Raw genomic sequence first — 23,915 nt, forward strand, 5'->3', positions numbered from 1 at the left:
TAAAATCTCCGATATAAGCAGTCCGTTCCAGACTCCGCTCCTGCTGTTTTTATTAGATTTATTTAGGTTTTTTCTGGGTCTTCTAATTTATTCTTTATGTTATTCAATTACTAGTATATTCTTATGTTTAATGTTAAAATTTCTGTTACCCATTAGTTAATAATAAATGGGTCAGTTTTTCCTCATACCTACTGTTGCTGAGTACTGTCCTTTGTTTGAATAATATCACTTAATCAAGCTTTTTCTAACATGACCGACATACTACAAAATAAGTAATAAAAATATGCATGTTTAATGCTGATATCGTATCGGATTAATATCGGTATCGGCCAAAACTCAATGCTGCAGTTTCAGTATTGTATCAGAAGTGAAAATGTAATATCGGGACATCCCTAATATTGTGTTTAATAGAAAAACTTTCAGTTATTATTATTGAACCAATTAATGTTTATAACAGCATATACACACAAAAGTATCGAAAGTTGGTGCAGTTGAGTACCGATTATCAGGTACTGGCCATCAGTACATTATAGTTTAGTTCCAGAGCTTATCTGGACCTTGATGGTTCCTGTGGCCTATTGTTGTTTGTGTCTGTACTGAGACATGAAATCCCATAAGGATTACGCAAATCAGGACAGTGACGTGAGGAGAAGCAATAAAAGAAGTTGCACCACACCACCAGACCAACAGAGGGCAGTAAGAGAAAGACAAAGGCCATACATCCAAAGCCCTGTTTCCACTAAACAGTTCAGTTTATTTTGTCACAGTATGGAATGCATTTTGTGCTATTACCTTTGACTAAAACCAGGATGGATCCCCAAATTACCGAGTTGTACCATCCCACTTTTTGCTACCCCTCTGTTGGGGTGCCAGACTTACTGATCCAACACCAGAAGAGTGAGCTAGAAACACTGCAATCGGTTGATTGGTTGAAAGAATTACTTCCTGTGCAAAAGCAGTAATTCAGAACTGAGTCACTTTTTTTTTTCTTCATTGGATTTTTTAGTGGGGTACACTGTGTCCCGCTGATAAACCTTCATGCTAATACCTAGCTGATGCAGATATCAGCATATTTACATGCCGCCTACCAAGAGGGGCACAGTTGACAATGGGAACAGGATCAGGCTTAACTGATCCAACCTGTACCAAACTGTACTGATCTATACCAGACTGCTTGGTGGAAACAGGGCTGAAGATGATGCCATACAAAGTGAAAGACGGACTGTTAGCATAGAGGAGAAAAACTTTCTTTGATCTAAAAACACAGTGAACTTAAAAGTATTTGTGTCACTGCCTCTCCAGGGAACACCTGGCACATACCTGCCGTCTCACGCCGTCTACGGGCCAGAGGGGACAAAAAGCTCTGTGGGCTCCATCTCTCTGGGTCTGCCTCGGCAGCAGGATCCCAACAAGCCAGGTAAGACGCCAAGATCTTTACTGTTTTACTTTTTGAAGTGTAACCACAGCAAACAGAGGTTTAACAGCTTCATGGTGGAAATGATGAAGTCCTGACTACACAATCGGTTTTCTTCCCTCTGTGTGTTTTTCTCAGGAGCAGCAGTTCCATCCATTCAGGACAGCAGGAACCCAGCAAAGATGGGCGAGGGTCTGAGTGTGAGAGGATCCATCACTCAGGTAATAAACGCACAAAGCTTCTTTCCTCTCTGAGTGGAGACGTGAAAAGCTATCAGATAACAGTCACACTCCTTTTATTCTCAGTGTTTCATTCAAACCATGCTCCTCTCTAAATCAGGGCACACCAGCTCTGTCCCAGTCCAGCATTGCTGCTGACCTCCTGAAGGGCACCATCACAAAGCTGGCCACAGAGGACCTGGGCAGCCCGGACAAAGCTCGGGGAGAGCAGCTGGCTAAAGCTCATGTCATCTATGAAGGAAAGAGCGGTCACATCCTCTCCTATGATGGTGAGAACTTAACTCACAACTTTCCCAGTTTGTCTTGACTGAGTGCAGATATTTGATCATCATGTTTTATGTCTCAAAGCGATCAAGAACCCCAGAGAAAACACCCGCAGCCCCAGAACTGGCCATGAGCTGAAACGCACTTATGACATGATGGAGGGACCCATGGGCAGAGGTCACCCTGGCAGGGAAGGAGCTCCGTTTGAAGGTTTGGGTCTTTTATTAATGAGTGAACTCTGCATCATGCTTTGTTTCTCCTGTGTCAGGACAGTGATGGGACTTATTTCTTTCTCAGGGTTGATCAGCAGAGCCTTACCCAGAGATGGTCTACACGGGGACTCAAAGGAAAGACCACTGATCACTGGATCCATCATGCAAGGTATCTGATTGTGAAGCATTCCCACAGATCAATAACTGTCACAGCTTACAAGAGGAAAGCTCAAGTTCTTCTCAATCTTTCCAGGAACACCTCGAACTGCCGCAGAGTCCTACGAAGAAGCCATGAAATACGGGAAACAGATAAAGCGAGAGAGCCCACCGATCCGCTCCTTTGAAGGAGGGATCGGCAAAGGCAAGCCTTACGAAGGAGTCAATACTATCAAAGAGATGGGACGCTCCATTCATGAAATTCCCCGGCAAGATCAGTCCGGACAGGATCTCTGCAAGACCCCCGACATGTCAGACAGGAGGGTGATGGAGGGAGCCATGTCTCAGGTCAGTTTAAGTCATGAAACATTTAAGATGGAGTTTTTTCTGCCTCCAGTCTTACAACTCCAGTCAGAGAAAAACAATAGAATAATCATGATTTAGGTTTTTTGATTTTGAATATTACAGAATGAAATCTGCTCATACAAAGTGTTTCATTCAGCCTGGATGTGTGGAGGAAAACTGAGCGTTAAAAAATATTTCTCAGTCATAATTTAAGACCTTTACTATTTATCACATAACATAAAAAATATCCCGCATCACAATGACTTCTCTTAAGAGTGTTTATTAGTTGCACACTGGTTCTGGACTTTTCGAAAGCAAATAAAAAACATACATCTTAATAACTCTTTTTGAAACATGTTCCCCATTTTTTTAATTTATATAAAAGTTTTTTAAATAATATAATATTTAATTTTTTCTTTTGTCAGTATGGCAGGTGAAAATACAACAGGTATCACATATTAAACCAAAGATCATTATAAATTAACCAACCTCTGTTAAAGCTGTAAAAACAATTTCAGTCTCCTTTATTTACTTTGATGTCATGATTGGATTAAAACAAACCCAAATTAACCGAAAGGTGTGATGGTCAGTGAAGTCAGGGACATGATGTCATCTATGATTATCTATGATTATTGACTTGAGGATCCAAAGAAAAGAAAGAAAGGCCATCTTTTGAGCCTGTTGAAAATAATTCCATGTTTGGAGCACAAAGACTGAAAAGAAGAAGTAAGGTTCAGAGTAAATCTGTGACACGTGTCATGTGTTAAAGTGGGTGTGGTCAGATCCAGTTCAGCGTAGACGTTAATTTGTGAAACTCAAGAAGATCTTCAAGCTTTCTGCTAAAGACGACCACAATCTCAGAGAGCTGTCTCATTTCAACAGCCCCAGGTAACATGATTTAAACATAGTAAACATCTGAATGTGTTAATGGTTTAAATGTGTTTAACGTCATGAAAATCCTGAAGTTGGTTTTGTGACGTTAAAAGTGCTCTGAGAAATCCATTCATCATCATTTTCTCTGTCATACCCCACCCTAAGGCGGGACCAACAACAGTCTGTAAAATGACTCAAATAACATGCACAGAAAAGAGCGTTTACACTCAAAACTGGGATTTGTTATTTACACATGAAGATCAGATAATCAAACTAAAGACTAAATGAACAAAACACAACAAACGCACTAAAGTTTAAAGAAGAGGCAACTGGTCAGTGGTCCCTGAGCTCAAAAAGCTTTCCCAGCTGCAGGAAGCCTCAGAGCAGGTGAACATGATTTTCTGGGCATTTGACTCACCAGGATGAAAACAGAAGGTTTTTAATTTGTAAAAAATAATCACCATGTAAAAATGAGAAAAGATTTTAAAGATTGTAAGTGTTCACAGGTAACCCATGAAACTCATGATTGAAGGATTACTGACTCACCTCATCTTTCCACAGATTCACCCTCTCAACCAGCCCACCATCAAGCACAACGTCAAGTCCCTGATCACCAGTCCCAGCAAGCTCTCCCACAGCATGCCCCAGCACGAAGTCATGGAGCGAACCAAATACGAGGAGAGCAAAGGAGTACGACACACGTCAGTGGTCAACTCCACCTCAGTCCTACGCTCCACACACCAAGAGGCCGGGAAATCCCAGCTCAGCCCTGGCATGTACGAGGACCCCAACGCTCGCAGGACCCCTGTTAACTACAGCACCAATCCTGTGTCCAGAGGGTCTCCCATGCTGGGACGAGCTCCAGATGGTAAACTAACAAGAATTCAATTCTCAAGCAACACATGGAAGAGCCTGTCTGTATTAATCTTTTTACCTTTTTTAATCATTAAGCTAACTGTAACTTTAGCCTCTGCTGATAGGACAGCTGAGAACAGGAAATAGGGAGAGTTCAGAAAGAGTCACAGCTGAAATTCTGACCAGCCACTGCTGTGGACTACAGCCTCTGTGTACAGGGAGTGCTCTCAAACCATTAGGTCAACTGGGGTCCGTCTCATCAAATAACTTTTAAAACTATTCTGGTATCACAAATTAAAGTCCCCACGTCATCGTATTTTCCACAGTGAGCACTTAAGCTCAACATGACGTTCATCCAGTGCTCAGGGCAGCGGATGATCTTTCATTCCTGATCCAGTGTAACAGATGTGTATTCATGTGACGACATTAAAGGAAAAGACAAATTATTCCAGATTGTTTTAAAACATTTATTTCCAAACACAGGAAGGAGGAGCTGTGTGGGTGGGAAAGAAAAAATCTTTTTTCTAGCATAGCTGCACTTAGTACGAGGGAACACAAAGGAAACAATATGGTACCAATGCTTGGTTCCTGGCTATTGTTTTTGGGACTCAGCGGTACCAGTTTTCTGCATTTTGTGTGTGTTAATCTAGCAATTAATATTAATTTGTTTAATGATAAAACAAGTTTTTCAGTTAAACATTTTTATACTTCAATATATAACTTTGCAATGCTGTGTTCATGTCCAGCATGGAAAATCTCCTACTCCTCCACTCCCTCACAGTCACGAGGATGCGTTTAGGTACCTATTGAAGTACCTAATATGGTACCCATCCATACTCAGTACTTTAACTTATAAATCTCAAAAGCCGCGTTTCCACCAAGCAGTCCGGGTCGGTTCGTCTTGGTACGGCGCGCTTTTAGCGGCGTTTCCACTGACTCATCCCGGGATGGATCCCTAAAAACCGAGACAAGTCGTCCCACTTTTTTGGGACCCTTTCGTGTGGGTGCCAGACTGAACCGATCCGCTCTCGGGAGGTGGAGCAACACACTGCAGACGGTTGATTGGTCAAAAGAATCGTCACTTATTCCGACAGTGCCTGCAGTTCTCCTGGCGGCACACAGACTTCTCTGAAACGAAGCTTGGTTGTACTTTGTAACAGAGAGTTACATGAAAATCACAGAGAGGACGAAATGCTGCATGTCTTCATCTGTGCTCTTTGTTTACTTTGTCACGTTTTCTTCTTTGTTGGATTTAATAGCGGGGTAAGCTGCTACGGCGTAGCGCTATTGTTTAACAGCTGCGGCTTCTGGCATCCGGCTTAAACGCCGCCCACCACGAGAGGGCACAGTTTGCTGTGGAAATGCAAACGGGATCAGGCTTAACTGTACCAAACCGTCCCAAACTGTACTGAACCGACCCGGACTGCTTGGTGGAAACGCAGCTAAAGAGGAAGAGAAGCCTGGCAGTGAAAACAAAATATAAAACAAAATCATGCTTTTCTATCCACTTTGACCGACTAAACTTCCCTCTGGCCAAAGGTTTCTAACCTTAAGGTCATAAATAATTCACATATTTACACATTTATTGAATGTTTTCATCACATCAACAAGGCAGAGCCCAGGAGAGCTCATTTACTGTTTTTGAATTTAAGCCTTTGCTTGAATATTCTTGCAAAAGTTTACAGCCCCGTTCATTTTGATCATCATACAAATAGAAACAGTTTTTTAAAAAGTCTTTTACCGTGTTAAGCCTGATTTTTACTTCTGCGTTGAATTGAACCTGTTGTCTTCACATCAGTTTAGACCTTTTCCAACATTGAAACATCAACATATGGTTTGACGCTTTTCCATTAACATGTATCCTGTTATCTAATCAACACAGACCACAAGCCCTGTGATTGGTCCTCTTTGTAGCATTGTATTTCCTGCATTTAAAACATTTCTGAAATCCCTGTGGTGGTGACAGTAAGAGGCAGTTTAACCAGCTTGGAAATCGCTGTGTTTCTATGGAGAGTGATGCAGCTGTGCTTGGAGTCAGCACCAAAGAATAAAATGGGGGTTTAGTGTCACCTGAACATTGAACAGGTTAAAGAACAGCTTTCTCCTCTAAATTAACCCTTCAGATGCTATCAGTACTGGCAAAAAACCTTGTTGTGGCTCTTTATCTCAAAGTTTGACTAACAAGAGTTTGTGTGTGTGTGTGTTTCTCTCATTTAGGTGCTATGAGCTCTAAATCTGCTGCACATGAAAGAAAGAGTGCCATGACCCCGACTCAGAGGGACAGTGTCCCAGCCAAGTCCCCCGTGTCGGGTGGTGACCCTGTAGCCTCTCACAGCCCCTTCGACCCTCACCACCGGCCTGTAGTACCCGGGGAGGTGTACAGAGCTCACCTGCCTCCACATCTGGACCCCACGCTGGCCTTCCACAGAGTTCTGGATCCTGGTACATTTCTACCTCCATGACTCAAATAATGACGAGCAGCATGATTAGAAACATGAAACAGAGTGAAGCTTTCTCTCTGAGTTTAGAGGACACTCCTGGATATTTGTCAGTGATTGACGTCAGAGGGTGTGATCTGTATCTCTGTGCCGTCTGTTCATTTGTTTGGTTTCTGCTCCCATCTGTTACTGCAGCCTTCATGTTTCCACGGCAGCCGTCCCCGACAGGCTACCACAACACCTACCAGCTCTACACCATGGAGAACACGCGGCAGACCATCCTCAACGATTACATCACCTCCCAGCAGATGCAGGTCATCCCTCGGCCCGACATGGCTCGAGGCATGTCGCCCCGGGAGCAGCCCGTCACCATCCCGTACCCTCCCGGAGCTCGAGGTATGACCCTCCACCAGCTGACCCTCCTTCACCTGCCCACCAGGTGGGGGGAGGAGCTGACCTGTGCTGTCGGTGTGCTTGTGAAGTAGTGGCTACCTTTTCCAGACGCCCAGAAGCAAATGACCTAGTCAAACTTTCTGTGATTTGCTCTTTATCCCGGGGCTGCAAAAGATTTGGCTTCTGCTTGATTCATCTATTGGGAACAGTCGACTAAATTTCCATTTGCTGAGCGGTCGCCTCCAACAAGCCGACCTCTATTCCACTCTCCCCTTTGCAGCCCTGTTGCTTTCTGATCAATCTGTATTTGGGAGCACTAACAGATGAAGGTGATGGGTTACTGCTAAGTGTATACGGTGTTCATACATTCAGAGATTGATGGATCAGTTCTTGTTGTTCACCGTTGGCCCTTTGCTTCTGTCTGTAAAAGGGATTATTGATCTAGCCCAGATGCCTCCAACTATCCTGTTGCCTCACCCTGGGGGGACAGGTACTCCCACTTTGGAACGCATCGCCTTCCTCCCCGGAGCTCAGCCCCCTTTCCCTCCTAGGGCTTTCAACCCAACCTCCATATCGCCAGGTGAGGACCCTCCCCTCCCCCATCCCCACACCTCGTCCTTCCTTATCTTCCTTCCACGATCTCCGTCTCTCCTCTCACCTCTGTCAGAGTGCAGCCGTGCACTGTCCGAGGGGTGAAAGGTCAGTTCGAGATGAGTCTTCCTGCAGTCATGCTGGGAGGGATCACAGAACTGTGCCACAGTTTGAAAACAACTGAGTGGTTTTCTGTTTTCTCTGAGAGTCAGGTTTGAAATGGAAAACCATGTGTTCGTATGATCATAGAGAAATGTTTCTGTGTTTAAACTGTGATTTCTGCTTTTTTTATATACAACCTCCGCTCAACATTCCTGACATAGATGTATGTAAAAAGTAAAGTTTACATTTTTAAGTTAGGACTGATAAAGCTTGGTCAGTAAAAACCAAGAATGAGCTCAAAGGTAAACACTCAAAGGTGTTTTTTTAGGGATGCACGATATTGGATTTTTGCCGATATCCGATATGCCGATATATAGAAACCCCTTTTGGCCAATACCAATACCGATAATCACAAGTTTGTTTGGTTTTTCACTGTAAAGAAAGCTAAGTCTATCCTGTACTGGAATTTATATGTTACTCTTATTGTGATGGTCTTATTTGTTTAAGAAACACACATAAAACAAGACAAAAAACATTTGATTTTACCATAAATAAGAAATGTATTATTTTTTCAAACTCAAGACATTCAGTATTGAAATACAGAAAAATAATTTCTTTAGATCACATGAACTTTAAATGTACAATGCATTTTTAAACATAACCAAGTTGCATTTGATTATTTTAGAGCTACTGTAACAACCTGGTGACAGACACAGAGCTCTGCAGTGCAAATAAATGAAGTGCTACATTTTATTTAAGGAGCTTATTTTTTTAAGATGGAAAATAATAATAATCCTAACTGAACAGCACCTTATCGGCTGTGCATATTGGCAGAATCTTTCATATCTGCCGATACCGATAAACATGTTTTAAGCTTTTATCAGCCGATACCGATATTGTGCCGATAATATCGTGCATCCCTAGTTTTTTTTTTCATGTTTTAAATCAACCTTACCCTGAGTCCTGATGAAGACGTAGTGATACTTCTTTAGGCCTGGTCCAATGATGTAGGATTAGGGCCACATTAAAAAAAAAAGAAAAGTGAATGTACAAGATATAATTTATAAATTTATGAGAATAAAGTCGTTATTTTGGTCTTAAGCTTGGCTGTCAGGAGAGCAGCAGCCACCCGCACAGACATGAGGACCGTGGAGCATCATGTGAAGTGATGCTTTAGTAAAGAATAATTTCATCTTTTGGCTCATCAGCACAACATTGTTTTAAGTATAAGGACCCTGAAAAGAAAGCTAAGAAACTGGGGCTTTGTTAAGAACTACAGTAAAGTTGGACAAATATTCACAGATTTGGCTTTTCCAGATCAATTACTTATCAGTGGAACATTGCTTTTACAAACCGATATCTCTCTGCAATCACTCCAAGATAGTCTGAGAGCTACAAACCTGTTTCCTCAAAACGAACCAGTGGGGATGGGTGCTGGGTTAGGTACTTTTATAGGTACCAACCAAATTGCATCTGTCGTACTAAGTACTAATTCCCCATTAAATCAAACGGTACCAGGTTTTAGTATCTAAACACATCTTTGTGACTGTGAGGGGGTGGAAGAGTAGGAGGTTTTCCATGCTGGACATGAACACAGCATTACAAGTTTTTATATTGAGAGATCAGTTTCTTCAATTGAAAAACTGAGATTTTATTATTAAACAAATTAATATTTATTACCACTTAAACACACAAAACAGAACAGAAAACTGGTACCTTTAGCCGTGTTTCCACCAAGCAGACCGGTTCTGTTTGTCTCGGTACAGCGCACTTTTAGCGGCGTTTCCACTGACTCACGCGGCGTCCCGGGACAGATCCCTAAAAACCGAGACAAGCCGGCCTACTTTTTTGGTCAAAAGAATCGTCACTTACCCCGACAGCGGCTGCATTTCTCCTGGCGGCACACAGACTTCTCTGAAACAAAGCTTGATTGCACTTTGTAATAGAGAGTTACATGAAAATCACAGAGAGGACGAAATGCTGCATGTCTGCATCTGTGCTCTCTGTTTACTGTGTCGCGTTTTTCTTCTTTGTTGGATTTAATAGCGGGGTAAACTGCTACGGCGTAGCGCTATTATAATAATGAATTTTATTTATGGAGCGCTTTTCAAAAAACTCAAAGTCGCTTTACATAAAAAGTTAAAAGTGCAGGTAAAAAATATGTGAACAATAAAAAACAGATAAAAGCAAAAGGTTACAGTGCAAGGTAAAAACATAGTGCATTGAAAAGGGACTTAGGATAATTGGTTGAAAGCAGTGCGGAAGAGGTGTGCAACTGAAAAGGCTCTGTCCCCCCAGCCTTGTTTAACAGCTGCGGCTTCCGGCATCTGGCTTACACGCCGCCCACCACGAGAGGGCACAGTTTGCTGCGGAAACACAAACGGGTTCAGGCTTAACTGTCCCAAACCGTCCCAAACCGTACTGAACCGACCCGGACTGCTTGGTGGAAACGTAGCTTTTGAGTACTAATAGCAATATCCAGGTACTGGGCATCAGTATTGTATTTTTTAAGATATGAAAGGTACCCATCCCTAGTCCTTGGTCCTGGGGAACTTGCTTTCGCTCCTAAGCAGGGCGGACTCTTCTATGAATAAATTGTCTGCAAATTGCAGCACCGATTGAAATGTGATGCAGAAATATCAAATAACTTCACCCAGAAAAAGTATAGCGTCATCAAATTCATCTTCCATATGTGATCTCACATTTTTTATTCTACATTTCTTAGAACTTCTGACAGCCTAAAGTTGAAGACTTCAAGTGTATATTAGCTCTTTTCTTTCTTTAAAGTGACCCTCTTGATCTGCAGTTGTATGGTCCACAAGCACAATGTTGTGCTAAAATCCACTTCCTCTCTTTTCTTTTATTTGTTGGTCCTTTGTCTCTTTCAAAATTTACATCACCAGAAAAAGTTTAAGCAAGTATAAAGAGAAAAGTTGAAATGTAAGAATGAAAAAGGAAAAATGTATTCACCAGAGCAAACTCAAAGTTCTTGATTTCTTTGGAACTATTTCCGTTTGAAGATAAGTTTATATAAACGTGGTGAAGGCCGGAGTAAGATGTTACTACACTTCCACATTAAAACATCCAGGATGAGTCAGCGCGGTCGTTTGGCTCAGACTGGCTGAGACTGTATGAAACATGTTTGTAAAAGCTGCGTTGTGTTTGTGTGTGATGTCCGTCTGCGTGGTCATCCTCAGGTCACCAAGCCCACCTCGCTGCTGCTGCTGCTGCCAGTGCAGAGAGGGAGCAGAGGGAGCGGGAGCGCGACCGGGAGCAGCAGGAGAAGGAGCGAGAGAAGGAGAGGGAAAGGGAGCACAGGGAGCGGGAACGAGAACGGGAACGCGAGCGGGAACGAGAGATGCGAGAACGAGAGCGGGAACGTGACCGGGAGCGAGCCAGCGAATACATCCGTGGAGGTGAGACGCTCTGAAATGAGTTTCAGATGTCACTAAATGAGCCTGTGAAGATGTACGCTCATCTCTTGCTTTGTTGTTAAAGTTTTTAGTGAAGCATATCCAAACTGTGGACCGTTTGCTGAGGTCTGCTATGGTCCTGACATGTTGTGTTACGAGTGATTCATTGTTACGCTGACACAGCAGGTCATGGCAGATGATTCAAACTGTCGGTGAACTGAAAAATCCTCTCTGAGGTTCATCGTGAAAGATTTATGTCGCTGTTGTTCTGTCGCTGGGGGCCGTGAAATGCCTGGTGCATTATTAAATGTTCAAATTTCAGAAACTTGGAACTGGATCCAAGTTGGAAAAGGTTCTCGGTGCCCAAGCAGGGGACTTTTGTTTAAAATGACCCAATAAAAACATTAGATGGCATAGGTTGATATAAATAGGAAAGTGTGTTGAAGTATTTTGAATTTTCCTCATTTTGTGGGAGCACAGATCAGTTTCTAATTTTTCTGCAGATCGGAGGAAAAGAAGGAAACAGATTATTTCTCAAATTAAAAAAATCTGTATATGTCATGTTTCTGAAACTACTGGGTTATTAACACACTCCTGTTTGATATTTTGTTCTGATTCTTTAATGCGACACCTCATGACGTGTACTGACTGTTCTTGCTGTTTTGATGTGGTTGCACCAGGTGGACCAGAGCAGCCTGGTAGACCTGGAAGTCGGGGTTATCTGCACTCCCCGTCTCCCTCTCTCAGGACACAGGATGTTGTTGTTCAGCAGCGGCCAAGTATCTTCCAGGGCAAGAGTGTCATCACCTCTCTGATGTAAGCTTTAGCCTTTTCTTACCTCAGCTTCACCTCAGCTAACGCACAATCTGTCATGAAGCACTGAGAGAAACAGTTCAGGCATGAGGTCCTATCCTTAAAATCACACCTATGTTTAGATCTCCTGTTCTGCAGCTGGCAGCACCTCATGTCTCCATTGTCCTGACACATATTTGGCTTCGTCATGCCTCTTGTTTCCTCTCCAGGCCCCACACAGCAGAACCCACACCTGTGTCTCAGAGTAACTCTCGCTACAGCACAGCAGCTGATGCTCTGGCCGCTCTGGTGGACGCCGCAGCCTCAGCCCCACAGATGGATGTTGCCAAGGTGCAAGATGGCAAACACGAGCGGGATGACGACATCTCCTCCAGCGCTGCGGCTCGGCGGGCTCTGGCTGAGCAGCAGCAGGATGTGGAAAGGAGATCCATGCAGTCCCCGTACGGAGCCATGTCTCTGCCAGGGGGTAAGCCCCACTCATCCTACCCTGAAGGAGCCAGAGGAGGAGATAAGGAGAAGGGCCCTCAAACCTCTAAGTCTCGCATTGAGGAGGAGCTTCGGACTCGAGGGAAGACAACAATTACAGCTGCTAACTTCATCGATGTCATCATCACGCGGCAGATCGCCTCGGACAAAGACAACCGAGAGCGAGGCTCTCAGAGCTCCGACTCCTCCAGCAGCTGTGAGTGTGTGACGGTTTGGGGGGTGATAGTGTTAACTGAAATAAAAATACACACTTAATACACTGAAATACAATTAGTTCAGAAGACTTGACCCTTAATTAACTCTTTTTTTTGTGAAGACTGAGCTTTATGTTTTGCCCTTTGCTCGGCAGTATGTGAAACTCTGCTCTACTTGTTCTGCAGTGTCGTCCAGTCGATATGACAACACAGGGGGAGGAGCCATCGAGGTGATCAGTCCTGCGAGCTCACCTGTCCAATCCCACCAGGAAAAACAGGACGAAGGTCCACCACAGGCAGCAGGTAAGAACTGTGAGGCTGAACGTTTGTGGGACAAGTTTAATAATGAGCTTTATTTATTTATTCATTTATTTATTCAGCGCTTTAAAAAACAAAATTACGGGCAGCTGAAACAACAAAGCATTGCATCTGGTAAAATCTGGCAGCAAACAAGACCAGATAAAAAAATAAGAAATGTGAATGTTAAGACAATAAGGTAAAACAAGATTTGGAATACTAGAAAATAAAAACTTAAGTGAAATAAGGACCTGAAAGTATGTTTTGAGACATGACTTAAAGAGGATACTGACTCAGCAAACTGGGATTCGAAGCCTCAGAGCACAGATTGCAAATGTTTTATCTCCTTTGGTTGTCAGTCGAGTCACTGGCACATTCAAAAGACCTCTGCCTTAGGACCTCAATGGACGCAGAGGCTCGTGGTGTGAAAAGCTTTAAAATGTAGAAAGGCCAGAGGCCTTGAAGAGCTTTAAAAGTATCCAGTAGAATCTTAAAATCACTTCTTAAACATACAGGGTGACAGTGTCATAAAACTTTCCTTAGGGGTTCTGTGGAAGTGCTGCAGGTAGTCTGTGACATTTTTGGTTGTTTGGGCAATTTTTGTAAATATATTTTTGAATAATTATTCCCAAACATTTCATTTTTTACTAATATTATTGTCGTTGAACACATAGTAAAGGCTATATGGCCATAGATGTTATCTGTCAGAAATGAACACTATCAGTAACACAGCAGCTCTCGTTCATTTAGCATTCACTTCAAGCTTCTCAAGACAGAGGAAGACCCGCCTCTATCGCTGCTCTGCCAATCACATGGCCGCATGTTTTATACTGGCTCTGTCAGGTTCCCCAGAATAGCAAAACCCTTAATGGATTTTCTTCTGATCATTTTAAGTAGGGCTGAACGATTTTGGAAAATAATCTAATTGCAAATTTTTGGACCAATTTTGCGATTGCGATTTAGCATGTGATTTTGTTTGGGAGGGACATTTATTCTGCATCATTCACTATACAGAAGCACTAAGTCACTCCATAGCACAGCCAACATGACAAAGAATACTGTCAACATATAAACATTTCTTTCCTGCAATTTTTGATTGAAAAAGAAAAAGGAACACCGTGAAATTTTGCTGACCACCAGTTGTCTGTAAGAGTAACAAACTATATAAGACAAAGTGAACAAAGGGTATAAAGGAAGAAGATTAGGACCACTGGGAAAAATAAATAAATAAAAATATTTTTTTTTAAAAATCACAGTTCTGACTTTAAACTCAGAATTCTGACTTAAATCCTAAAATTCTTACTTTTTCTCATTTAAAAAAAAAAAAGGGAGTAATTAAAAAAATTGGACTTTTTGATGTCAGTGGCCCTAATCCTCTTCCACAGAATTCTGACTTTGATCTTAGAATTCTAACTTTTATCTTAGAACTTTTTTCATCGAAAAATTATTTAAAAAAAAAAAAAAAAAATTGGGCGTTTTTTTTCTATTATTTCTTTTTCTTTTTAGTGGCCCTTATCCTCTTCTGTAGGGTATGGCTCTGCCAGCCACAGTCATTCTATTTCAGATCTCTGTACAAGTTACTGTATTTCCTCTAGGTCTGAGTACATGAAACCCTTTTAAATTAAATTGCAGCCTTTGCGATTTGAAAATTGCATCACATCATATTGCGATTGTCAGTTTCAGTTCGATTAATTGTTCAGCCCTAATTTTAAGACTTCAAATTGACTGCCAGTGTTTCTGTTGTTCAGTGGATGACTCTTTTCACGTCACTGATTTTACTGGTTTATACATCTTTTTATTTGTGGGTGTAATGATATTTCTCTCCGTGGTCGTTTTGGTCAAAGATGGTGTGAAACAGAAGCTAAATTTAGCCGCCAGTCATGTTTAGTGTACATACCACGGCTGGAGATATTTCACCCATTGGCCTTTGGCTCTGATGCTGTCAGACACCTTTTCTCCTCAGCGGTCTGGTCACCAGACTCCGCTTGAAGTTATTTCTGTCACCTGCACGCCCACGTCCATCGGTGACTGTTGGCACACAGAGTTTTAGCTCCTCCCCCTCTCATCTCTCCTCACCTCACCTTAAAAATAACAACACTGTCCCTGCTCAACCTCCACCAGCTGCCATGCGAGGATACGACATGGGTCGATACCGGCCACAAGGGGAGCCTCCACAGCCCAGCCCCCAGCAGCCCCCCTCCTCTCAGGCTGACAGCTACTCCCAGGTCCCAAAGACTCACCGCGTCATGACCCTGGCTGACCACATCTCGGTAGGAATACTGAGGGATCTGATGCCAGCACACGGCATGTATCAGTAAAACAAAGTGATCAAACCTGACTGACCCGGTCTCATGCCGACTTCCTCCTGCAGCATATCATCACCCAGGACTTTGCCCGCAATCAGGACCCTCCTCCAGTCTCCTCATCAGCTTCATCCACATTCCAGAGCATTGGACCACCTGTGTCCTCTTCAGGTCGCCCCAAGGTGCCAAGCCGTTACAGTCCAGAGAACCAGGTCCAGGCCTCACACCACCAGAGACCCTCTAGTAGAGTTTCACCAGAGAACGCCCCCGACAAGCCTCGATCCAGGTACACAGAGCAGCCCCTTCATTCTAAAACTTGCACCCTAAAGTCCTCATCAGCTGCCTAATGTATGTCTCCTTTTGCTCCTCATACAGGCCCGGGAAATCTCCAGAGCGAGGAGGCAGGCAGATGGAGAACTACGAGCCTATTTCTCCACCACAGAGCTACCAGGGCCTGGACAAACAGGAGGGTGGAGGGCCTGGAGCGCTGAGGAGGGAGGCGGACAACTCCGAGATCAGGTACCAGAGCCACAGAGCTTTACTCATGTGTTTTAACCCTTGAAAGAGCTCCACAAACAAAATAATTCATATGGAGACACAAAAGAGAGAGGGGGAAGAAAAACTCCCATCATGCTCTGCAAACTGAGGATATGAGCTGGGCTCCAGGTGCAGGAAGAAAGCAGCCAGAGAAAACTTGTACATGGTCCCTGCAGTCATGTTAATATGAGATGAGCTGTTTTCCACTCTTGATTTACATTTTGTTCCTATTAGCTTCCTGTTAGCCTCCTGTTAGCCTCCTGACACTTGATGCCTGACTCTATCGGACTGTAAATCACTTTCCTGTGGCGATGCCAGCAGGCAGAGTGTTCCCGCCTGTCAACACTCATTTCACATCCCATCAGGAGGGAAAGAGCGTTCTTCCAGAGTTCCCATTTCACTCTTTGACTTTTTCCCCTTTATCTCTTTTAAGGAGCGACTCTCGGTCCCCGGGGAGTGTAAGCTACCTGCCTTCCTTCTTCACCAAACTGGAGAACACCTCGCCAATGGTGCAATCCAAGAAGCAGGAGATCTTTCGTAAGTTGAACTCCACCTCTGGTGTCGGTGATTCTGATGTTGGTAAGTGGGTCTTTTCTCGTCCTCTTATTTCTGACTAACAGCACGCTTCAGACGGTGGATCGAGCTTTCTCAGTGTGTGTGCATGCAAGACGTCTGTGTTTAATCTCTAATCCTTTTAAATCATCAAACTAATCACACTTAATATATCATCAGAACATGGGAAAATTAACCTTCATCACAGAAAACTATGTTGTCCTGAGTAGCAGTCTCTCTGTGAGGGGAGATTTAGTTTAGGCATCAGATGAAACATCAATGAGGAGGAAAAACATTATTTTATCAGATATACGTTTCTTACTGTTGATAATTTTCTTTGTCAAATCCAGTTTTCATCTGTATTCTGAATCCGTCAGGACCTGGTCTACCCAGGTGTTTTGACACTGTGCCAGTTTGGACTCATCTTCTCTTCACACATTAAGTATTTTCTCCGACTCATAACTGTCTTGCAGGAAATGCACAACCAGGCACAGAGATTTTCAACTTGCCGGCTGTCACCAGCTCCAGTGAGTAGCAGTGAAACTCGCTCAGACTCCAGCGGCTCAGTGTGCTGTTTCCCCTTGTATTAAGTGTTTTTGTGTGATTTTGTCACTCTGTAGGCAGCATCAACCCCAGGAATCACTCCTTCAGCGACCCAGCCAGTAACCTGGGCCTGGAGGACATCATCCGCAAAGCCTTGATGGGAAACTTGGAGGAGAGACAGGAGGAGCACCAGGGAGGAGTCGGGTCCATCAACAACTCATCTGGCCCAGGCAGCGATGCCCGTCAGGAGGCCAACCCATCCCCCAGTATGGGTATGCATAGATTAACCGTTCACACGTCCTCTGGAGAAGACGTGAGGTCTGACATGTCGCTGACTCACTCTCTGATACCTGCAGGTAAGCAGAAGCAGGGCAAAGCCAACAGCCGGAAATCCAAGTCACCCAATCTGGGTCAGGCCTACGCCGGAGGGGAGCGTCCGTCTTCAGTGTCCTCCGTCCACTCAGAGGGAGATTATCACAGACAAGCCCAAGCCCAGCCGCAGTGGAGCTGGGATGACCGGCCATCATCCACAGGTGAGCTGTACTCTGTGGAAACTGTGATGTAAAATTACTGAAACCACCCTCACCTTCACTAAAACAGAAGAAACCTGTGACCAGGTCTTCATGTGATCAACTGGTAAAGGTCCAAATGAACTGAGAAATGTTACATGATCATTTACCACGTGCAGGTAAAATAAAATGACAAAATGTGATCATTTTTCATCCCAGGGTGAGACAATAACAAACTTCAGTGACTTTTTTTATTTTAGACTCAGAAACTGTTCACTGTGTTTCATCATTAATTTTCTCTCTTTGTAGCTAAATGTCATAAAAACAGATTAAACTATTGAAATTTTCCCAATTTAAAAATAAAACATTCTCAGCATTTTTGTTTTTAAACTGGTTTTAAACTGGTTTTAAAGTTGAAATTCTGAGAAAAATGAGTCAGAATTAAATTTTAAAGTGAGATGAAAAAGGAAAAAAGATCTTATTGGTCTGGACTCCATATTTTCCTAGAGTTGTTCTCTTCTCCAAAAAATGTCATTACTTCAAGATACTTTTTTTTGCATTTAAATGTTACACAAATTACATTTTCTTTGATTTACATTCTCATCTTTTCTTAAGTTATCATCACAGTTAATATCTTAGATATTTTTTTCTGTTGCCAATAAATACATACAAAGTATCCACCAAGTCTGTTTACAATTAAGAAAACGTATAAAATCAAATGGACAGACAGATATGTGGAAACTGTGTGAATAGATGAGGAAAATGAGGAGCAGGTATCAAAGGTTTTGTTTTAAATAGCTGAATACACCTCTTTAAAGGCACCAGTAGTTGCATGAAGTAATGAAGGTGGTACTTGATTTCTTGCAGTGTTGGCTGTAGCATTAGCCTCATCAATGGTAGCAATGGCTTCAGTGATCTTTAGCTTTAGATCAGTGATGTCTCATATTTTGTTCTGAATCGTGACACACATTGAGCCTTTTCTGGAGTAGTAGATAGGACTGAACAATTAATCAATTTTTAACCGACATCGCAATGTAAAAGAATGCAATTTTCAAATCGCAAAGGCTGCAATTAGAAAGAAAAAAAAAGTTTCATGTACTCAGACCTGGAGGGAATACAGTAACTTGGACTTGTTCTCCCTTAAAACCAGCAAAAGTCAAAATGCTGTATTTTTCTGGCAAAAAAAAACCCCTGTGAGCTACAAAGATCCATCCAGTAGATCACAGAGCCATACCCCTTGGTCACTTGTTTCTGTATGGTTTGTTACTCTTACTGACAACTGGAGGTCAGTAAAATTTCACAGTGATCCTTTTTCTTTTTCAATTAAGAAATGCAAAAAAAGACTTGTTTAAATGCTAATAGTATCTTTTGTTGGTTAGTCATACTATAAAATGACTTAAAACTTGTGTTAAGTGAACAATACAGAAGATAAAGGTCCCCCCAAAAATTGTATGCTAAATAGCAATCGCAAAATTGGTCTAAACAAAGTCCTCTTTTATCAACAGGCTCTAAAGCCTTGTTTCCACCAAGCAGTTCAGTTTGTTTCATCTTGGCACGGCACACATTTTGTGGCATTTCCTTGGACTAAAACCAGGACAAGTTCCAAAATTATCGACCCTTACTGTCCCACTTTTTGGGACCCCTCTGTTAAGGTGCCAGACATACTGATCTGACCACAGAAGGCGGAGCTAGAAACACTGCAGTCTGTTAATTGGTCGAAAGAATCGTCACTTACCATGCAACAAACGATAATCCAATCACAATCTAATGCCAGTCATAAAGAAGAGGAATTGCTGGGGGTTTTTTGTCCATTGTAGCTCTTTGTTTACCGTTTGGGGTTTTTCTTCTTCTTTGGATTTGATAGCAGGGTACATGGTGTTGCGCTGCTATGCCGTCACACTTTTATGTAGCTGACATTGGCATCCAGCTTACACTGTGCCCACCAAGAGAGGCACGTTTAGTTGTGGAAACACAAACAGGATCAGGCTTTACCAATCCAACCTGTAACAAACTGTACTGATCCATACTGGACCACTTGGTGGAAATGGGGGTTAAATGCAATGTGATTATAAACGGAGCACATAAAACAAATCCGACTCAAACATCTCATCAGTTACCTGTGATAATATACATTTTGAATTGTAAAAAGACTTTATGGACACCCTGTATATTCTGTCATCATTTCATTATTCCTGTATTGATGAAAACTCTGTTTCTGTGTCCTCGGCTCAGGATCCATGCAGTTCCCTTACAACCCGCTGACCATGCGCATGCTGAGCAGCACACCTCCCACCTCCATCGCTTCCCCCACCATCCAGAGCCAGCAGCAGCAGCAGCAGCAGCCTCCAGCTGGAGCACCAGTGGCCCAGCAGCGCGTGTGGCAGTCTCTCCTGTCAGAGCAATACGAGACCCTGTCGGACAGCGACGACTGAGCCCTGCGCGCTGAAGCCCCAATAACCAGAGGAGAGGTCTGAGCTGAGGCTCGTCTGTTCACCCCCCTGCCCCCAACTCTGAGAACTAACCTCGCTCAGTGCGAGTGCACCGAGAAGATGGGGTGGTGTCCTTTTTATTTTTGGTGCTATGGCGCCCCCTGGCTGTTTGCTAAGAGTACAAGCAGCGGCCTGTGACAGGCAGGGCTCTCCAGAACAAGACTCGCTTTTGGAAGCACTCACCCGGCCCGTCGAGGGGGGGAATAAACGAAACTCGACTGAGGGGAGGAACGTGAGCTAAAGTGAAGATGAAGAACTTAATGTGTAAAGAGAAACAACATAAGAGACTATTTCTGAATTTTTTTGTTTGATTTCTGTAAAGATATCCCTGTCTTTAAGAAAATCATTGTATGTAAATAGAGTAACATTTTGCAGTGTTTTTCTTAACTTGATTATTTCTTATTTTAAATTCGCTTTTAAATTGATCCACTTTGAACGGGAAGAGTTGGGGTTCAAATCTTTAATATCACACTCGGTCTCTCCCAGTCCACCCCCGCCCTGACGTCACCTGACACCCTGACTCAAACATTTTTACCACAGCGACACTACGAGAGACCAGAGCTTTGGTTTGTACCACAGGTGGAGCAGAGATCGCCGTGCCACCCTGCACCCCTCCACCACGCACCACCACCAGAGCCTGAGCATCGCAGAGGACGAAACACCGCACAGACTGACATTTCAAACAAACAGCGCTGATGTTGGATGCCTGCCTTCGCCGCACGGTGAAGATGATGCACGGATTGTAACTTCTCACCCCGTTGTCGACGGAGAAACGTCTTGGAAACAAGTTGAGAACACTGGTGTCATAGCAGAAAGGTGAAAAGTCTCATATAAGCTTCATTTTTGCCAGAAAAAAAAAGATATCCTTATGACTACTCCTGGACCCCGTCTGAATGATGAAAGTGAGCCAATGTTTGTGTTTTTATTTTTCAAATAGAGCCATGGTGTGTCACATGTAGCTGTCTCTCTCTGCAGTTTCCAACCTGTCCAGAATGATCTGCTCTGCAAACTGTCATGGTAAACGGATAACATGAGTCAGGTTTTGCCATGCCTTGTGACTTGAGTAAGAAGGCAGCTTTAACTAATTTTCTCAGAGATATACGTTGGTGTTTGATGTTTGTATTTGTTTCTGTAGTCCCTCTTTTTTTCCCCCTTTTTTTTGATACTGTCCTGACAAAAATCTGAACTCTGTAAAATTGTCTTTCCATTATACAAAAAGACAAAACTAACCAAACATAAAGAATGGTCTGCACCATTGTTGCACTTTTTTGCTTTGTAGCTTTTGACAGAAAAAAAAAATCATACTACCTGCTGTGTAACTTATTCAACCTCCAGCACAGGAGTATACTAAGATGTGCTTTAAGTTTTTCTCCCACCACTCGCAGGAATCTGGATGTTCTGAAACCTCCTGTCTTTTCTTGTAGCTGGTACACGATGAAGCCGTGTGACTTCTTGCATCACAGTTACAGTTTTTGAGTGTATGGTACCATTATATGTTTTGGAGTTTGCCGTCATGGGGAGTCAAATCCATGACCACTTAATCTCTGCTTACATTGTGTCAATCAAGCGGCATAAAGCTTTGAACATGGATTATATACTAGGTCAACTTCCTGTATGGCAGTAACGTTCCTTCGCTTGTCTTTTTTTGTTTTGGATATGTGCAAAATACCATATTAAGGCTTTTTCAGCGTTCACTTGCTCAGTTAACAAATCCATTCTGCTCTAAACTTGATATTTTTCCTTTCTTCCTCTCATTTTTTGCTTTTGAATCATTCATTTGTCATAGCACATGTTCAGATTTTTATTTCCTGTCATTTTCAACATCTGTGTCATTCATCCCGTTTAAAACTGGGATGTTATGTGTTTACAAAAGCAATGACAAAAAAAAAGTTTACAAACTTGAATCTTAAAGAAATCCGACATGAAGCCGAAAAAGAATTGGAGTATCTTTTCAGCTCTCTATCAAACACACAGTGATGACTTTTTTTTTTGTCTTTTTGAAAATTGAGACTTGAAAACCCTTGTATCATACGATGTTGAAATGCAATGTTTGTATCGCACAATGTCTCTTAGTAGGCTATTACAAGAGTTCAGACCAATCAATAAAGTGGATCAGTTCTCCACCACAGAAAACGTGTCGGTCCTGTCAGTTTAAAAGTTTTATTAGCTTTACTCTCAGTTTTAATTATACAGTCTTTGGTTTTACTACAGTTTTGTTTTCTTGATGTCTCGTTCACAAATCTCTCAAAGAACTCTTCAGGTTCATATTGATGGTTGAAATAAAGTAGTTTGAGCTGATAACTGATTACTTTAAAGGAAGAAATGAATGAATTCATAACCAATATCTCTGCGAGTGAAATATTGTGGAGTTTTGATGACAGAGGAAGAAGCAGTTCAAACCAAAGTCATGGGTTCATGAAACCACAACATTAAGCCTTTAAAAGCAGTTTGTTTTATTTAGATAGAGACAGCTTTATTTTTCTCAAAAGGCAATTCAGTTTTAGCTGGCGACCCAGACCAAACACACAGTCGTGGCCAAAAGTTTTGAGAATGGCACAAATTTTGTTTTTCACAAAGGTCATTTTTCATGACAGCGAATGACTTTGCAGTTACACTCACTTCATCCGATCACTTTTCACTCCAAAGTTGATTTAAAAAATTGCCATCAAAAGATCTAAGGTAGAAGCTTGGTGAAAAACTAAACGTGCCATTCTCAAAACTTTTAGCCTCAAAAGTACATTTACTAACAACAGGCCAGAGACAATAACTAGACATTGAACAAACTAATTAAATTTATGCCACGTGGCTGCTGTCAGGAAGGAATGAAAGATTTAGAGTAACAGGTTGTTTTCTGTGCTATGAAGCTGTGGCCTGAAGGCAGTGAAGTGAACTCAGAGGACAGAAAGTGATCACATTAGGAATCATTCCCTTAACTTTTTAGACCACCTGCCTCTTTATAGAGATGTTTTTATCTCTATAACATCGTCCAGCCCTACTAACAACTTTTGGTTCCCAGAATGTTCTAGGAACAAAAGCTCTGATGTTCCCGGAAGTGTGTCTTTAGGTTTGATTTCAGGTTACCCATACGTTCCCATGGAAAGTTTGCGTTACGTTCTCTAAACATACTGTGTTGGTTAGATGTTTAGTTCTCCCAACGTTCCCGCCACATATAATTTTGGATAAATTGACATTTCTCAACCTTCCCCCAACCTTTAGGATATGTTACTTTTTGGTTGTCTTTTGGTTGTGTTGAAAGTGCCCCACCACCTTTAAAACTCCATAATTGTTTTTATACCTGTTCTTTGAACAAGTAGTCAGTAATGGATGAAAATGCAAGTCTAGCAGTACTTTTTATTACAATATAGTGAAATACAAATAACACAACAAAAAATAATCAAACCAATTACAATGCAAGGCAATGAAAAGATAGCAAAATACAAGCAATAAAAAATAATGTGCTGCAATAGGGATGTCTTGTCTAGTTGGTGTCCTCATTCCTTCTTAGCTGATAAAAATTTAAAAATGGGAGCAAAAATAGGCATGTCCTAGGAAACTTTTTTTTGTCTTTAACCTAATGAAAAGTATCGTTGCCTGCTTCTGGGGCCTGACCCCTGATCTACAAAGTCAGTCAACAGCTATAAAACTCTATAACAGCAAAATATTTGGCTGGTCAAAAATGATGTAAACAATGGACTCCTTTGAAAACAAGATGATTCTTCTTAAGGGACTATCCTTCATGCAAATAAAAACATCTGTCCACATAGTGTTATGAGCAAAATTCATTTTCGGACAATTACTCAAATGAGAAGTCAATTAATAGACTATAAGTACTATAATATTATACTTTATTTGAGATAAAGTAAACTCTAGTAAAACGATGTAGAAAACATATGTCTG

At 42.2% G+C, this 23,915-nt stretch overlaps 1 protein-coding gene across 5 annotated transcripts in view; it reads left to right on the forward strand.

The window, feature by feature from the left end:
- Nucleotides 1-22,141, forward strand: part of ncor1 (nuclear receptor corepressor 1) — a 101,528-nt gene extending 79,387 nt beyond the window's left edge. For 2 of the 5 annotated variants that reach the window (XM_074673115.1, XM_074673117.1), the window contains exons 24-45: nt 1,303-1,417; nt 1,553-1,635; nt 1,754-1,922; nt 2,002-2,127; nt 2,215-2,298; nt 2,383-2,633; nt 4,065-4,371; nt 6,576-6,800; nt 6,992-7,192; nt 7,620-7,769; nt 11,080-11,298; nt 11,976-12,111; nt 12,318-12,790; nt 12,975-13,091; nt 15,207-15,355; nt 15,457-15,674; nt 15,764-15,907; nt 16,359-16,504; nt 16,951-17,004; nt 17,098-17,292; nt 17,377-17,553; nt 19,762-22,141. In XM_074673115.1, coding sequence (XP_074529216.1) covers nt 1,303-1,417; nt 1,553-1,635; nt 1,754-1,922; nt 2,002-2,127; nt 2,215-2,298; nt 2,383-2,633; nt 4,065-4,371; nt 6,576-6,800; nt 6,992-7,192; nt 7,620-7,769; nt 11,080-11,298; nt 11,976-12,111; nt 12,318-12,790; nt 12,975-13,091; nt 15,207-15,355; nt 15,457-15,674; nt 15,764-15,907; nt 16,359-16,504; nt 16,951-17,004; nt 17,098-17,292; nt 17,377-17,553; nt 19,762-19,961 — 3,939 coding nt within the window. In that variant the 3' untranslated portion in view covers nt 19,962-22,141. The remainder of the gene's footprint in view (nt 1-1,302; nt 1,418-1,552; nt 1,636-1,753; nt 1,923-2,001; nt 2,128-2,214; nt 2,299-2,382; nt 2,634-4,064; nt 4,372-6,575; nt 6,801-6,991; nt 7,193-7,619; nt 7,770-11,079; nt 11,299-11,975; nt 12,112-12,317; nt 12,791-12,974; nt 13,092-15,206; nt 15,356-15,456; nt 15,675-15,763; nt 15,908-16,358; nt 16,505-16,950; nt 17,005-17,097; nt 17,293-17,376; nt 17,554-19,761) is intronic. The other 3 variants (XM_074673118.1, XM_074673119.1, XM_074673120.1) reach the window with 3 other exon arrangements.
- The last annotated feature ends 1,774 nt before the right edge of the window (nt 22,142-23,915 follow it).

This window comes from Halichoeres trimaculatus, unplaced genomic scaffold (assembly GCF_033239565.1).
Source record: "Halichoeres trimaculatus isolate MK-OKI-2021-1 unplaced genomic scaffold, fHalTri1.1 fHalTri1_scaffold_6, whole genome shotgun sequence".
NCBI classification, from domain to species: Eukaryota; Metazoa; Chordata; class Actinopteri; order Labriformes; family Labridae; genus Halichoeres; species Halichoeres trimaculatus.